The following is a 16,063-nucleotide window of genomic DNA, read 5'->3' on the forward strand; positions in this document are numbered from 1 at the left end:
TAATCCCAGCACTTTGAGAGGCCAAGTCAGGGAGATCCCTTGAGCCCAGGAGTTCAAGACCAGCCTGGGCAACCTGGTAAAACGCTATCTCTACTAAAAATAGAAAAATTAACTGGGCATGGTTGTGCGTGCGCCTGTAATCCCAGCTACTCTGGAGGCTGAGGTGGGAGGATCACTTGAGCTCAGGAGGTGGAGGTTGCAGTGAGCCAAGATCAGGGCACCCCATTCCAGCTTGGGGGACAGCAAGATTCTATCTCAAAAAACAAAAACAGGAATTTGAGGCCAAATTTATGGATTATATATTTTATCTGCTCTGTATATGGTTAATAATAGGTTATCCTTTATATGATAAAAACATACTTATGTCCGTTTTGCAGGACTTGGCATGGGCTTTTATTGTTTTAAGTTATGATACATTTGTAGCTCTGCTGTTTGATACATTTTGGGATTTGATTTTGGTATGATTTGGTACGCAGTCTTTGTTATGGATACATGTGATTCACCTTGTTACGATATAGTTTTATGTATTTTCAAGGATATGGATCATAGTGAAAAGTCACGTTTACCTGTACAGACTGAGAATAGCTTGATCTCAGATGGTCAGATGTTGAACTAAGTGGATTAAAGCTGATTTCTTAAACTGGACAAGGCTGCTGCTGTTGTGTATTCCCTGGTACTTATAAATACTTATATTATGGTTTGAAATTTTATTCTTATTTCTGTAATCATTTTATTCACCTTAAATACAGAAATACAGACATCTGGCTGGGCGCAGTGGCTCACACCTGAAATGCCAGCACTTTGGGTGGCCGAGGCGGGTGGATCACTTGAGGTCAGGAGTTCAAGACCAGTCTGACCAACAGGGCGAAACCCCATCTCTACTAAAAAAATACCAAAAAAAAAAAAAAAAGCTGGGTCACGCCTCTGCAATCCCAGCTACTTAGGAGGCTGAGGCAGGAGAATCACTTGAGCCTGGGAGGTGGAGGTTGCAGTGAGCTGAGATCATGGCACTGTACTCCAGCCTGGACAACAGAGTGAGACTCCATCTCAAAAATAAAGAAAAAAAAAAAACACAGACATCTCAGCATATATTACCATGTGACTTAACCTTTCTATGGTTCCAGCTAATTTTTTAGGCCTTGAAAGGGAAGGAAGCCTAACATTTTCTGCTACCTCATTGGACTGTCCCTTCTGCCAGTAATCCTTGTAGTAATTTCCTTAGACCTATATTGGTCATAATCACTGGGTGCATGACCTTTGATGAGTAACAGAACCACTGTTTCCTCATATTTCAGATGAGGCCTATGATATGATATGTAGGTTAAATTAGATACCATATATGAAAACATTCTAAATTGTAAAGCACATTACATAGGTTAGTTACTATCAAAGGTAACATCGTAAAAGAAGAGAAGATGAGCTATAGAATCACACAAGCCCATGCTTAAATTTTGACCTTACATTAAACCAAATAAGATTGATTTTTTTTTTTTTAATTGAGACGGAGTCTCACTCTGTCGCCTAGGCTGGAGTGCAGTGGTGTGATCTCAGCTCACTGCAACCTCTGCTGCCCAGGTTCAAGCAATTCTCGTGCCTCAGCCTCCTGAGTAGCTGGGAGTACAGGCACGTGCCACTGCGCCCAGCTAATTTTTTGTATTTTTAGTAGAGGTGGGGTTTCATCATGTCAGCCAGGATGGTCTCGATCTTCTGACATCGTGATCTGCCCGCCTCGGCCTCCCAAAGTGCTGGGATTACAGGCGTGAGCCACCGCGCCCGGCCGTCCTTTTATTTTCAACTCAAGTTAACAATAAGTTGGCCGGGTGCGGTGGCTCACGCCTGTAATCCCAGCACTTTGGGAGGCTGAGGCGGGCAGATCACCTGAAGTCGGAAGTTTTGAGAACGGTCTGGCCAACATGGCGAAACCCCATCTCTACTAAAAATACAAAAATTAGCCAGGCGTGGTGGGGCACCCCTGTAGTCTTGCTACTCAAGAGGCTAAGGCAGGAGAATCACTTGAATTTGGGAGATGGAGGTTGCAGTGAGCCGAGATCACGCCACTGCACTCTAGCCTGGGTGACAGAGCAAGACTCCATCACAAAAAAAGAAACCCAATAAGTAGCAATCAGGTATCACCTGTGTTTCTCAGCCCTTCCCTTCTGCTGCTGGTTTACTGCCACTCAAGCAGTGGACCAAAAGGCATTTGTTTCTGGCCATCCACCATGGACATGACCTGATGACTGCTTTTATCTCTGGGACTTGACCTATATCCCTCTCTCTCTCTTTTTTGGATAGCTTTTCATTCTGTCTCCCAGGGTACAGTGCATTGGCACAATCATAGCTCACTGCAGACTCTGCTTCCCAGGCTCAGGCAGTCCTTCCACCTCAGCTTCCTGAGTAGCTGGGACTATAGGCATGTGCAGACTACAGGCATGTGCAACCATGCCCGGCTAATTTTTAATTTTTTTTTTGAGACGGAATTTTGCTGTTGTTGCCCAGGCTGCAGTGCAATGGCGCAATCTCAGCTGACCACAACCTTGGCCTCCCGGGTTCAAGTGATTCTCTTGCCTCAGCCTTCCTGAGTAGCTGGGATTGCAGGCATGCGCCAGCACGCCCGGCTAATTTTGTATTTTTAGTAGAGACAGGGTTTCTTCATGTTGGTCAGGCTGGTCTCGAACTCCCGACCTCAGATGATCCTCCTGCCTCGGCCTCCCAGAGTGCTGGGATTACAGGCGTGAGCCACCACACCTGGCCCAATTTTTATTTTATTTTTTTTTGTAGAGACGGGGTCTCACCATGTTGCCCAGGCTGGCCTCGAACACCTGGGCTCAAGCAATCCTCCTGCTTTGACCTCCCAAAGTGCTGGGAATACAGGCGTGAACCACCATGTCTGGCCCTCTCTCTCTCTCTCTCTCTTTTGAAACCTGATGATTGCCAGGCACGGTGGCTCACGCCTGTAATCCCAGCACTTTGGGAGGCCAAGGCGAGCAGATCACTTGAGCTGAGAAGTTTGAGACCAGCTTGGCCAACATGATGAAACGCTGTCTCTACTAAAAATACAAAAATCAGCCAGGCGTCGTGGCGGCACACACCTGTAATCCCAGCACTTTGGGAGTCTGAGGCAGGTGGATCACTTGAGGTGAGGAGTTTTGAGCCTAGCCTGACCAACATAGTGAAACCACATCTCTACTAAACATAGAAAAAAAAAATTAGCTGGGCCTGGTAGCACACACCTGTAATCCCAGCTACTTGGGACGCTGAGGCAGAAGAATTGCTTGAACCTGGAAGGCGGAGGTTGCAGTGAGCCCAAATCGTGCCACTGCACTCCAGCCTGGGCGACAGAGCGAGAGTCCGCCTGAAAAAACCAAACAAACAAACAAAACAAAACAAAACCCTGTGGGTTGCTCAGAGGCAGTTACCTATGTAACTAGCTGGCAGAAATTCTCAGGATAGGCAAAAAGATAAGAACCAAAGAACATATCCTTCCCTAAGTCATAAAAATTACTTTCTGTGAATGAAAAGCCAAAACTTTGCATTACCAGGCCCTGCTATTGATAGTTTACTTGGCCAATGTATTCACAGAGGGAGGAAGCATTGTCACATGGCAAATAACCAGACTACACCCATAGTCTGGTTGGCAGGATTGTACAAGGGTGCCTGACTAATCAAGAGTCTACCTGTTTATTTCTTTACATTAGAATCTAATATATTTGCTATGTAGAATTTAGAAAGTTAAGAAAAGCACAAAGAAAATAATTTAATCTCACTGCTCAGAGATAACCACAGCAGAATTTTGATATGTAATTTAGCCTGTCTTTATATATCTGTATTTTTTATAATTTGGGTTATACAATACAACATTATTTTGTAACCAGCTTTTTCCGCTTAATACAACATCTTGGTGCTCGCTTTGGCAGTACATATACTAAAATTGGAATGATACAGAGAAGGTTAACGTGGCCCCTGTATAATATATGTATATTTTAAAAATACATCCTGAACATGAATTTTTAATGGTTGCCCGGTGGCCCATATTACCATAGTATTGTCCTCTTTTGTTAGATACTGAATTGTTTTCGGTAAATAGCACTTTATGGAACATCCTTATATATACATTCATAATGAAATGATGGGTTTTTTTTTTTTTTTTTTTTTTTTGAGATGGAGTCTCCCTCTGTTGCCCAGGCTTGAATGCAGTGGCGCAATCTCGGCTCACTGCAACCTCCACCTCCCGAGTTCAAACAATTCTCCTGCCTCAGTCTCCTGAGTAGCTGGGACTACAAGTGTGTGCCACCACCCCCAGCTAATTCTTGTATTTTTTTTTTTTTTTTTTTTGTGGAGCCTAGGTTTTGCCATGTTGGCCAGGCTGGTCTCGAATTCCTGACCTCAAGTGATCCACCCACCTTAGCCCCCAAAGTGCTGGGATTACAGGCATGAGCCACTGCACCTGGCTGATCAGGGATTTTTTTTTTTTTTTTTTTTTTTTTTTTTGAGACGGAGTTTCGCCCTTGTTTCCCAGGCTGGAGTACAATGGCACAATCTCAGCTCACTGCAACCTCTGCCTCCCAGGTTCAGGCGATTCTCCTGCCTCAGCGTACCGAGTAGCTGGGATTACAGGCATGCACCACCATGCCTGGCTAATTTTTTGTATTTTTAGTAGAGACGGGGTTTCACCATGGCCAGGCTGGTCTTGAACTCCTGACCTCAGGTGATCCGCCTGCCTTGGCCTCCCAGAATACTGGGATTACAGACGTGAGCCACCGCGCCTGGCCTGATCAGGGATTGATTTATTTATTTATTTATTTATTTTTCTTTTTATTTTTTTTTGAGAATATGTTTAGAACTAGAATGGGTGGTTCAAGAGATAATCATCTATTTAAGACTTTTAGAACATATATTGCCAGATTACCTTCCAGAAAAGATGTACCAGTTTTTAGTTCTAACAGGCAGATGCCTCTTGCTTCATACTCTCCGGCCACTGCGTTTTCGTTGTTGGTAGTAATGTTGACCTTTGCCAAATAGGATAAAAATGTTATCTTTTAAAGTGTTTATTTCTTTGATTATTAATGAGGTTTAACATTATTGCATATGATGTTTGTTGACCATTAATATTTCCCACTTGTAAATTTGCCTGTTTTCTATCAACATATTAATCTTTTTCTTACAGATTTTTTTTTTTTTTTTTTTTTGAGACGGAGTCTCGATCTGTCGCCCAGGCTGGAGTACAGTGGCACCATCTCGGTTCACTGCAACCTCTGCCTCCCAGGTTCAAGCGATTCCCCTGCCTCAGCCTCCCGAGTAGCTGGGATTACAGGCATGTGCCACCACGCCCGACTAATTTTTGTATTTTTAGTAGAGACGGTGTTTCACCATGTTGGCCAGGCTGGTCTTGAATTCCTGAACTCAAGCGATCCACCCACCTCGGCCTCCCAAAGTGTTGGGATTACAGGTGTGAGCCACTGCACCCAGCCTTCTCATAGATTTATAAGTATATTCATACTACTTTTTTTGTTTTTTAAGACAGTGTCTTGACCTGTTGTATAGGCTGAAGTGCAGTGACGCAGTCACAGCTCACTGTAACCTGGAATTCCTTGGCCTGCGTTGCCCAGTCTGGTCTTAAATTCCTGGGCTCAAGTGATTCTCCCGCCTTAACCTCCCAAAGTGTTGGGATTACAGGGGTGAGCCACCGCATATGGCCTCATGCTGCTTTTTTTTTTTTTTTTCCAACTACTTTAGTCAAATGCTTCTTAAGACTATTACTAGTCAAAAACAAGATAGATTAAATGGAGGTAGTGACAGGACACTGCCCTGTTTGAGGCCATCTATTATTGGTGCAAAAAGCAAACATTACATAAGTAGGTTTAGATGGAAGGTCATTCACTCCAGCATTGTTCATAATAGTAAAAAACTAGTCAAACACAGTGGTTCATGCCTATAATCACAACACTTTGGGAGGCCAAGTCAGGAGTATCGCTTGAGTCCAGGAATTCCAGACCAGCCTGAAGAGCATAGAGAAACCACATCTCTAAGAAAACTTTTTAAAATTAGCGGGGCATGGTGGCATGTGGCTATAGTCCCAGCTACTCAGGAGGCTGAGGTGGGAGGATTGCTTCAGCCCAGGAGGTCGAGGTTACAGTGAGCTATGATCACACTACTGCACTCCAACTCAGGCAACAGAGCAAGGCCTTGTCTTAAAAAAAACAAAATTTAAATAAAAAGGAAAATAATATGAGTAAACTCTACCCATCAGTGGTAAATACCACATATTTCTATCAATGTTAGGCAGTCTTCCTAGAATAATCCCATTAAAGAAAATCCAAAATCGTTGTATGAAAAAATACACAGGTTTGTTCCATGTGTAAAAATCTTTTAATCTTGGTACATTTTTTATCAAAAACATTCACACTACTTGAATACATTAAAAGAGTACAAAAGCATTCCAGTGTACATATGGACACACAAAACAAAGGGAATGCTTTGTAGTGAAATTAGGAGTAAATACAAGAATGTTAAAGGAGAGAGTCTCATATTACCAGAGTCAGTGAAATTAACTGCCTTTTTTTTTTTTTTTTTTTTTTTTTGAGACAGAGTTTTGTTCTGTCACCCAGGCTGGAGTACAGTGGCACGATCTGGGCTCACTGCAACCCCTGCCTTCTGGGTTCTCATATCTCAGCCTCCTGAGTAGCTGGGATTATAAGCATGCACCACCACGCCTGACTACTTTTTGTATTTTTAGTAGAGATGGGTTTTCGCCATGTTGGCCAGGCTGGTTTCGAACTCCTGACCTCAAGTGATCCGCCTGCCTCGGCCTCCCAAAGTGCTGGGATTAGAGGCATGAGCCACCACGCCTGGCCATTAACTGCTTTTTACAACACAAATTATACCTGTTTGGAATTAGTTTTTAAATATATAAGCTATAGGACGTACAAACACCAATGTGAACAACTGTCAGAGAATTTTGTAATTCAGGAGCATAGCTTCAAGTGCTTCATAACATGGAAAGCAACTCCTAAAAATAGTAATTGCCTTAATTTCTTAAAAGTTAGAAAAAGCATTCCAGAAAGTGATTTGTTAACAATTGGCAACAGAAGAACAACATTAGAAATAAGAATACTGGGAACATAAGAGCTGAGGTCCTCCAGTACCAAGAGATAGAATCAAACTTTTTCTCATTAGAATTTAAAGAATATAGCCACGCGCGGTGGCTCACGCCTGTAATGCCAACACTTTGGGAGGCCGAGGCGGGCGGATCATGAAGTCAGGAGGTCGAGACCATCCTGGCTAACATGGTGAAACCCCATCTCTAAAATACAAAAAAATTAGCCGGGCGTGGTGGCGGGCGGGCGCCTGTAGTCCCAGCTACTCGGGTGCCTGAGGCAGAAGAATGGCGTGAACCTGGGAGGCGGAGCTTGCAGTGAGCCGAGATCGCGCCACTGCACTGCAGCCTGGGAGCGAGACTCTGTCTCAAAGAAAAAAAAAAAAATTTAAAGAATATAGTTAAAGGAAAAATTCACTGGGCTCTGTGAAACAGGTTAAATATGTAACCGCTTCAAACAGAAATGACTTAGTCCTCTCACCTAGTTCTGAAAATGTACTAACATCCCATTTTCCATATCAAAAGCACATAATTTCATTAGCAAACCCCTTTTTGTTTTAGACTTAAAATCACCTCTGATCCACCAAAGTTTATGCAGTTACCAAACTACTATTTTAATAACATTTTGACAGCTTTATTAAGATAAAATTTATATACCATAAGATCCATTTAAAGTATATAGTTCAGTGGCTTTTAGTATATGCAGAGTTGTGCAGCTATCACCACAATCTAATTTTAGAACATTTTCATTACTCCACAAACAACCCCAGTAACCATTTGTAGTCACTTCCTATTTCCCCCTCCCCAGCCCTAGGCAACCACTAATCTACTTTCTGTTTCTATTTATTTCAATAACATTTCAAACTTGTAATATTATTGTTCTCATGCCTATTCTAGGTCGTTGGCTCAGAGGTTTAAAAGCTCTTAAACTACCCAAATTTACAAGTCCTATGACATCCTCATTCAGAAAACATTCAAATGATGGTTTCATAATGTTACGATAGTTCCGTCTTCTAAGAGTTTTTGATCTGGAGCATATGTTTCAAATTCTGTGTTTGTACTACTGCTAAATTCACTTAATTAGAAGAAGTAAAATCATTCTGTCGAGACTCAAAAGTGAGTTTGTTCTGTTTGTGTTAACGATTCCAGGCTTTTGATGGTAGGAATGGCTTTAGCAGTCTTCTGTGGCACACCATTATCTTAAATAATAATGTCACCTTCCCCACTATCTTCATCCTTTGGCTCAAAGTTTGGTTCAATCTGCTGTGATTAGGCAAGAAGGCTATTATCAGTAGATTGGCTGGAGCTACCAGAAGTCTGACTGTTCCCAGTAACATTATTCTCCTGGTTGCTGATCTCACTGTTAGGATGAGGTCGCTGCTGTTTGCACTCATCATGTCTGTTTACTTGATTGAGATGCTTCCCTGAAACTTATATACCATCAACTTCTAAAAACTTCATCATTAACAGTTCATTGTTCTGTGTTGTGAGCCAGGCCTGGAACAAGCCAGGATATAAAAGATCCCTGGGATGCTCTCTAAGCCATGTGGTGTCTCCCTTAGGCTAGAACCATCCTGGATATAGAGTCCTAGGGGATGCTTAGTTCCTGGGAGAACATCCGCATCTATGATTGAAGACACAGGTCTGAAGTCTTAGGGCATAGCAGTGACTGGATATAGCCTTTTTCTGTGGTTGACAAAACCACAGAAAGAGAGATTTTTTTTTTTTTTTTTTTTAGACGGAGTCACTCTGTCACCCAGGCTGGAGTGCAGTGGCACAATCTTGGCTCACTGCAAGCTCCGCCTCCCAGGTTCACGCAATTCTCCTGCCTCAGCCTCCTGAGTAGCTGGGACTACAGGCGCCTGCCACCACGCCCAGCTAATTTTTTGAATGTTTAGTAGAGACGGGGTTTCACCGTGTTAGCCAGGATGGTATCCATCTCCTGACCTCATGATCCGCCCGCCTTGACCTCCCAAAGTGCTGGGATTACAGGCGTGAGCCACCGCGCCCGGCCAGAAAGAGAGGTTTTAAGTGACAATATTATTAAAGACATTCTGGAGAAAAAGATCACCTATAATCCCGTCACCTTAACATTTTCTCGGTTTATTTAATACTACTTTGAGTCTTGTCTATAAGTATACATTTTCATGCAGTGGTAATCTGGCGTGCATTCTACCTTATATCCTTTTCCCCATTAAAATAACCTTTATTCTACCTATTTGAAAACCTTGGCTGGGCTCAGTGGTTCACGCCTGTAATCCCAGCACTTTGGGAGGCCGAGGCGGGCGGATCACGAGGTCAGGAGATCGAGACCATCCTGGCTAACACAGTGAAACCCCTTCTTTACTAAAAATACAAAAAATTAGCTGGGTGTGGTGGCACATGCCTGTAGTCCCAGCTACTTGGGAGGCTGAGGCAGGAGAATCCCTTGAACCTGGGAGGCGGAGGTTGCAGTGAGCCGAGATTGCGCCACTGCACTCCAGCCTGGGTGACAGAGCAAGACTCCGTCTCAAAAAAGAAAACCTTAAGGCTGGGCGCGGTGGCTCATGCCTGTAATCCCAGCACTTCGGGAGGCGGAGGCGGGCGGATCACCTGAGGTCAGAAGTTCAAGACCAGCCTGACCAACATAGAGGAACCCTGTCTCTACTAAAAATACAAAGTTAGCCGGGTGTGGTGGTGGGTGCCTGTAATCCCAGCCACTTAGGAGGCTGAGGTGGGAGAATCACTTGAGCCCAAGAGGCGGAGGTTGCGGTGAACCGAGTTCGTGCCATTGCACTCCAGCCTGGGCAACAAGAGTGAAACTGTCTCAAAAAAAAAAAAAAAAAAAAAGAAAGAAAACCCTAATAAAAAAAAGAAAAGCCTGGCACAGTAGTTCACACCTATAATCCCAGCAGTTTGGGAGTTCGAGGCAGGTGGATCACCTGAGATCAGCAGTTCAATTCCAGCCTGGCCAACATGTTGAAACCCTGTCTCTTCTAAAAATAAAAAAAAATAGCCAGGCGTGGTGGCGGGCGCCTGTAATCCCAGCTACTTGGGAGGCTGAGACAGGAGAATGGCTTGGACCTGGGAGGCGGAGGTTGCAGTGAGTTGAGGTCACGCCATTTCACTCCAGCCTGGGCCACAAGAGCAAAACTCTGTTTCAGAAAAAAGGCAGAAATAGAAACTTTTGCGTCGTATACAGACACCAGGGTTTTGTATGTGCCTTTGTCTCTGTATCCCCCACCTTCGCATTCCCACATTCTCACTAGATTAGCTGTCAGCCTCCTCTCCTTGGCACCTCCTGGTGGCTCTCTTTACACAGTTGACTGGACTAAATGTGTATACATACATGTATACTGTAAAACCTTACTTATCACCATTGTAGAATCTCCCAAACCCTTCATTTAAACATGCACCATTGGCTTGCTCGTCCTTTTTGTCCCATTTTTTGCTTCCGTAGTGCTATTTTCCCAACTACTGTTACCCTTAAGATTCCTGACTGCCCAGCCCCTTTATACCAAAAGCTTTCTTTGACATTTTTCTCTTTCCGTGCCTTCCTGACTTTCCACTTACTGAAGATGCTTTCACAGAGAAGCCTTAAATTATCCCAGCATACTTTATTGCACCCACACCTTTTCACTTCAAAAACCTTTTTGTCACCCTTGTCCAATATTCGTACCCTATTTTCTTCTATATTCTCAATTCATCTGCTCCATATATACTTGTTTTCTGTGGTATCATTTTGCCCACCTCCGTTTCACTTAGATCCTATATTTTTTTACCCTGTCTTACCCTTTTTGTTTGGTGCCTTTCTCTAAACCCAAGGTTTCTGTCTTTCATCAGTCATCCTTCCACCTTTCACTCTTAAACTCTGGTAATTCTGGTTTTCCTCCTTCTCAAAAAGCTCACACTCTGCTAATGTGTATATATTGTTCACTTGAGTGCTTCTAAATAAATATTTACTTTTCAAAAGAGTGAAATCTGAACTGTTAGCATGGAAGCAACCTCTGGGAAGATAAGATCTCCACTCGAAAGCTTCAAATTGAGATTCTCCTGCTCATGTTGAATGATGGTTTTATCTAATATTTTCTGAAATAGGGTGACTGCTTGAACTACACAAAATTGTGAAATGAGAATATCTTTGATTTTATACTTCTATTTTTTTTTTTTTTTTTGAGATGAAGTCTCACTCTGTCACCCAGGCTGGAGTGCAGTGGCACAGTCTCGGCTCATTGCAACCTCCGCCTCCCAGGTTCAGGTGATTCTCGTCCCTTGGCCTCCCGAATAGCTGGGATTACAGGCGTGTGCCACCACGCCCAGCTAATTTTTGTAGTTTTTGGTAGAGAAGGGGTTTCACCATGTTGGCCAGGCTGGTCTTGAACTCCTGACCTCAAGTGATCCGCCCACCTCAGCCTCCCAAAGTGTTGGGATTACAGGCGTGAGCCACTGTGCCTGGCTACTTACATCTATTTTGACTGACTTGAAATAAAATTTAACACCTCAGGGAAGGCAATTCTCATGTGTTTTGAATTATACTGAGCATTAATTCTTCAGGATAATTATAGACTTGGAAATGTTTAATCCAGTCTCCTAGTCCATGCTGAAGTTCCTTTAAGTGATAGGAGGAACTCATAATCTACAAGGCAACCCAATCCATTTGGTGCTACTATTGATTGTTATAAAGCCCATCCTTGGGTTAAAAGCTACTGTTTATAGTTGTATTTAATGACCTTAATTCTGCCGTCAAGCTATATAAAATTTGGATCTGTTTTCTACGTGATAATCTTTTAGATATCTTAAGGTAGTTAGTCTATCCTCTCTACCCTTCCCCTCACAGTTTTTCTACCCTTTGGGATAAATATCCTTCGCTATTCCGACTATTTCTCATATGATATCATTTTTATCATCCCGATTGCTCCCTAAGGACATTAAACTTTGTTAATGTCCCTTCCAAAATGTATTTGGAACTGGAAATAATATCCCTTGGTAGCTGAATTGGATCTGGATGTTGCACATCTGGACACTAATGCAGCCTGAAGTTGCTGTAAGTTTTTTAGTCGACTTGTAATGTTGGCTTATGATGAATTTGTAATTAATTAAAATCCCAAGGTTTTAATATGGATGATTGCCTTTAAGTGATTTCTTCTTAAACTAAGTCTCCATCTTCTTTTAGTTATGCAACAGATTTTTTTTTTTTTTTTTTTTGAGACACTCGCTCTGTCGCCCAGGCTGGGGTACAGTGGCACGATCTCGGCTCACTGCAACCTCCACCTCCTGGGTTCAAGCAATTCTCCTGCCTCAGCCTCCCAGGTAGCTGGGATTACAGGCGTCTGCCACCATGCCAGGCTAATTTTCTTTCTTTCTTTCTTTCTTTCTTTCTTTCTTTCTTTCTTTCTTTTTTTTTTTTTTTAGTAGAGACGGGGTTTCTCCATTTTGGTCAGGCCGGTCTTGAACTTCTGACCTCAGGTGACCCACCCTCCTCGGCCTCCCAAAGTGCTTGGATTACAGGCGTGAGCCATTGCGCCCAGGCTTGTTTGAGATGGAGCCTCGCTCTGTCGCCCAGGATGGAGTGCAGTGGCATGATCTTGGCTCACTGCAACCTCCGCTGCCCGGGTTCAAGGGATTCTTCTGTCTCAGCCTCCCGAGTAGCTGGGATTACAGGTCCCTGCCACCACGCCTGGCTAATTTTTGTATTTTTAGTAGAGATGGGGGTTTCACCATGTTGGTCAGGCTGGTCTCAAACTCCTGACGTCAAGTTATCCGGCCGCCTTGGCCTCCCAAAGTGCTGAAATTACAGGCACGAGTCACCGTGGCCGGCCTATGCACCAGATATTTTTTAAAAACCAGATGTAAGACTTTACACTTATCCCTATTAAATTTTATCTCATTAGCCTATCAGGTAGCCTTGGTTTTTTTCTTTTCTTTTCTTTCTTTTTTTTTTTTTTTTTTTTGAGACAGAGTTTCACTCTTGTTGCCCAGGCTGGAGTGCAGTGGCGCGATCTCGGCTCACTGCAACCTCCGCCTCCCGGGTTCAAGCGATTCTCCGGCCTCAGTCTCCCAAGTAGCTGGGATTACAGGCATGCTCCACCACGCCCGGCTAATTTTGTGTTTTTAGTAGAGACAGGGTTTCTCCATGTTGGTCAGGCTGGTGTCGAACTCCTCACCTCAGGTGATTTGCCCGCTTCGGCCTCCCAAAGTGCTAGGATTACAGGTGTGAGCCACCATGCCCGGCTGGTTTTTTAAAGAATAGTCAAGTGCAGAGTGAGAAGGGGGAAAAGAGTAGAACAAGGAGTTTGATCAGCTTTGGTTTCTTTGAATCTTGATTTTTGTCATCCAGTTTATTGTGCTGATTCAACAAAGGGCCTTGAAGCTAATGTTGGAATGTTTTCAGACATCTAGGAAATGATAATTCATCAGAAGTCATGGAGACTATATTCCAAAAGTTTTGCGCAGATATAACTCAGCTGTTGAGGTATATGAGTTAATACCACTATAAATTGACATGGCCAAGAAAGACTGAAGTCCATTGTCAGCTTGCTTTGTGTTGAACATTACTCCAAAAGAGATTAAATTCTAAGACATATTGTGTCAACATAAAGGCAAAAGAGCTGGCTAATTCTTCTCAAGAAATCAATTAATGGCTGGGCGCGGTGGCTCACGCCTGTAATCCCAGCATTTTGGGAGGCCGAGGCGGGCGGATCACTTGAGGTCAGGAGTTCGAGACCAGCCTGACCAACCTGGAGAAACCCCATCTCTACTAAAAAATACAAAATTAGCTGGGCATGGTGGCACATGCCTGTAATCCCAGCTACTTGGGAGGCTGAGGCAGGATAATTGCTTGAACCCGGGAGGCGGAGGTCGCAATGATCCAATATCGTGCCATTGCACTCTAGCCCCTCAGCAAGAGCAAAACTCCATCTGAAAAAAAAAAAAAATCAATTAATGCACACATAATATAGACACAGAGTCATTGTTACCATTCTCTTATTTTGCCTTTGACAAGTTTATATTGAACACGTTACCAGGCAATGTGGGAGATTCTGGAGAACCAGGTTTGCCTCATAACTAGGGTTACCATATGCTCTAGTTTGCCTGGGGCAACCCTGATTTATGCCTGTTGTCCCAGTGTGATTATTACTAGTGTGATTTTTCACTTTGAGAAGTGTCCAGGTTTGGAGGATAAATTATCTTTCTACCCTTCTCATAACTTAACGGGTTCCTTTTAGTATTTTATCTGGGTCAAAATTACACAGCTGTAATTTGGCAGCTCTAATAAGACTGCAGCAATACTTATCTTCCATTTGAACAGATTGTTACTTGACCAGGGGAAGTTAATAGCAAAAGTAACCGCAGGGCACATGTATGTCATGGGCAAAAAAAAAAAAAAAAAAAAAAGTAACAGCAGTTAAGGTTTGCAGGTACTTAGAATTTTTCCTGAGCCACCCTCTAGAGGGCAGTGTTATGTATATATCTGTAATCCAGTTCCAACAAAAAAAGGGCTCTCATTCATGCATGAAAATCAGAAATATTTCATACTCTTAAAGAACACATTGGAACCAATATTATGATTAAAACATTTTGCTAAGCAAAGAAATATTAAAAATTAATTCATTAACATTCTGAACATTCTTTAACTTGTAAAAACAACTTTGATGCCTTGAATATATAATGATTCATTATAACAATTATGCATAGACTTTAATAATCTGCATATTTTATGCTTCTTTCATGTTTTTCCTAATTAATGATTTGACATGGCTAATAATTATAACATATTCTGCATCATAGTTTACATATTTATGTAAAATAAGCATTTAAAAATTATTAGTTTTATTCTGCCTGCTTAAATATTACTTTTCTCAGAAAGAGAAAACAAAAATGCTAGATTTTACTTTATGACTTGAATGATGTGGTAATGTTGAACTCTAGTATTTAGAATTAGAATGTTTCTTAGTGGTCGTGTAGTTATTTTTATGTCATAAGTGGATAATTTGTTAGCTCCTATAACAAAAGTCTATTGCTTGTGTTTCACATTTTGGATTTCCTAATATAATGTTCTCTTTTTAGAAAAGGTGGACAAGTCCTATTTTCAAGAGAAGATGACTTTTAACAGTTTTGAAGGATCTAAAACTTGTGTACCTGCAGACATCAATAAGGAAGAAGAATTTGTAGAAGGGTTTAATAGATTAAAAACTTTTGCTAATTTTCCAAGTGGTAGTCCTGTTTCAGCATCAACACTGGCACGAGCAGGGTTTCTTTATACTGGTGAAGGAGATACCGTACGGTGCTTTAGTTGTCATGCAGTTGTAGATAGATGGCAATATGGAGACTCAGCAGTTGGAAGACACAGGAAAGTATCCCCAAATTGCAGATTTATCAACGGCTTTTATCTTGAAAATAGTGCCACGCAGTCTACAAATTCTGGTATCCAGAATGGTCAGTACAAAGTTGAAAACTATCTGGGAAGCAGAAATCATTTTGCCTTAGACAGGCCATCTGAGACACATGCAGACTATCTTTTGAGAACTGGGCAGGTTGTAGATATATCAGACACCGTATACCCGAGGAACCCTGCCATGTATAGTGAAGAAGCTAGATTAAAGTCCTTTCAGAACTGGCCACACTATGCTCACCTAACCCCAAGAGAGTTAGCAAGTGCTGGACTCTACTACACAGGTATTGGTGACCAAGTGCAGTGCTTTTGTTGTGGTGGAAAACTGAAAAATTGGGAACCTTGTGATCGTGCCTGGTCAGAACACAGGCGACACTTTCCTAATTGCTTGTTTGTTTTGGGCCGGAATCTTAATATTCGAAGTGAATCTCGTGCTGTGAGTTCTGATAGGAATTTCCCAAATTCAACAAATCTTCCAAGAAATCCATCCATGGCAGATTATGAAGCACGGATCTTTACTTTTGGGACATGGATATACTCAGTTAACAAGGAGCAGCTTGCAAGAGCTGGATTTTATGCTTTAGGTAAACTTTATTATA

The 16,063-nt window shown here is 42.5% G+C and overlaps 1 protein-coding gene, 1 non-coding gene and 1 pseudogene across 10 annotated transcripts in view; 2 read left to right on the top strand and 1 right to left on the bottom strand.

The window, feature by feature from the left end:
• XIAP (X-linked inhibitor of apoptosis) overlaps positions 1 to 16,063 on the top strand; it is a 75,287-nt gene that overhangs the window by 38,085 nt on the left and 21,139 nt on the right. For 8 of the 9 annotated variants that reach the window (XM_030806858.1, XM_004092509.3, XM_030806851.1 and 5 more), the window contains one exon: positions 15,140 to 16,048. The exons of the other annotated variant lie outside the window; for it this stretch is intronic. In XM_030806858.1, coding sequence (XP_030662718.1) covers positions 15,172 to 16,048 — 877 coding nt within the window. In that variant the 5' untranslated portion in view covers positions 15,140 to 15,171. The remainder of the gene's footprint in view (positions 1 to 15,139; positions 16,049 to 16,063) is intronic. 9 annotated transcript variants of the gene reach the window in all.
• On the top strand, positions 3,899 to 4,007 carry LOC115833416. Its single transcript, XR_004028849.1, has one exon. It is a non-coding gene; the product is annotated as a U6 spliceosomal RNA (small nuclear RNA).
• On the bottom strand, positions 7,474 to 8,793 carry LOC105738099 (annotated as a pseudogene).

The sequence above is a fragment of the Nomascus leucogenys genome, chromosome X (assembly GCF_006542625.1).
Source record: "Nomascus leucogenys isolate Asia chromosome X, Asia_NLE_v1, whole genome shotgun sequence".
Lineage (NCBI taxonomy): Eukaryota > Metazoa > Chordata > Mammalia > Primates > Hylobatidae > Nomascus > Nomascus leucogenys.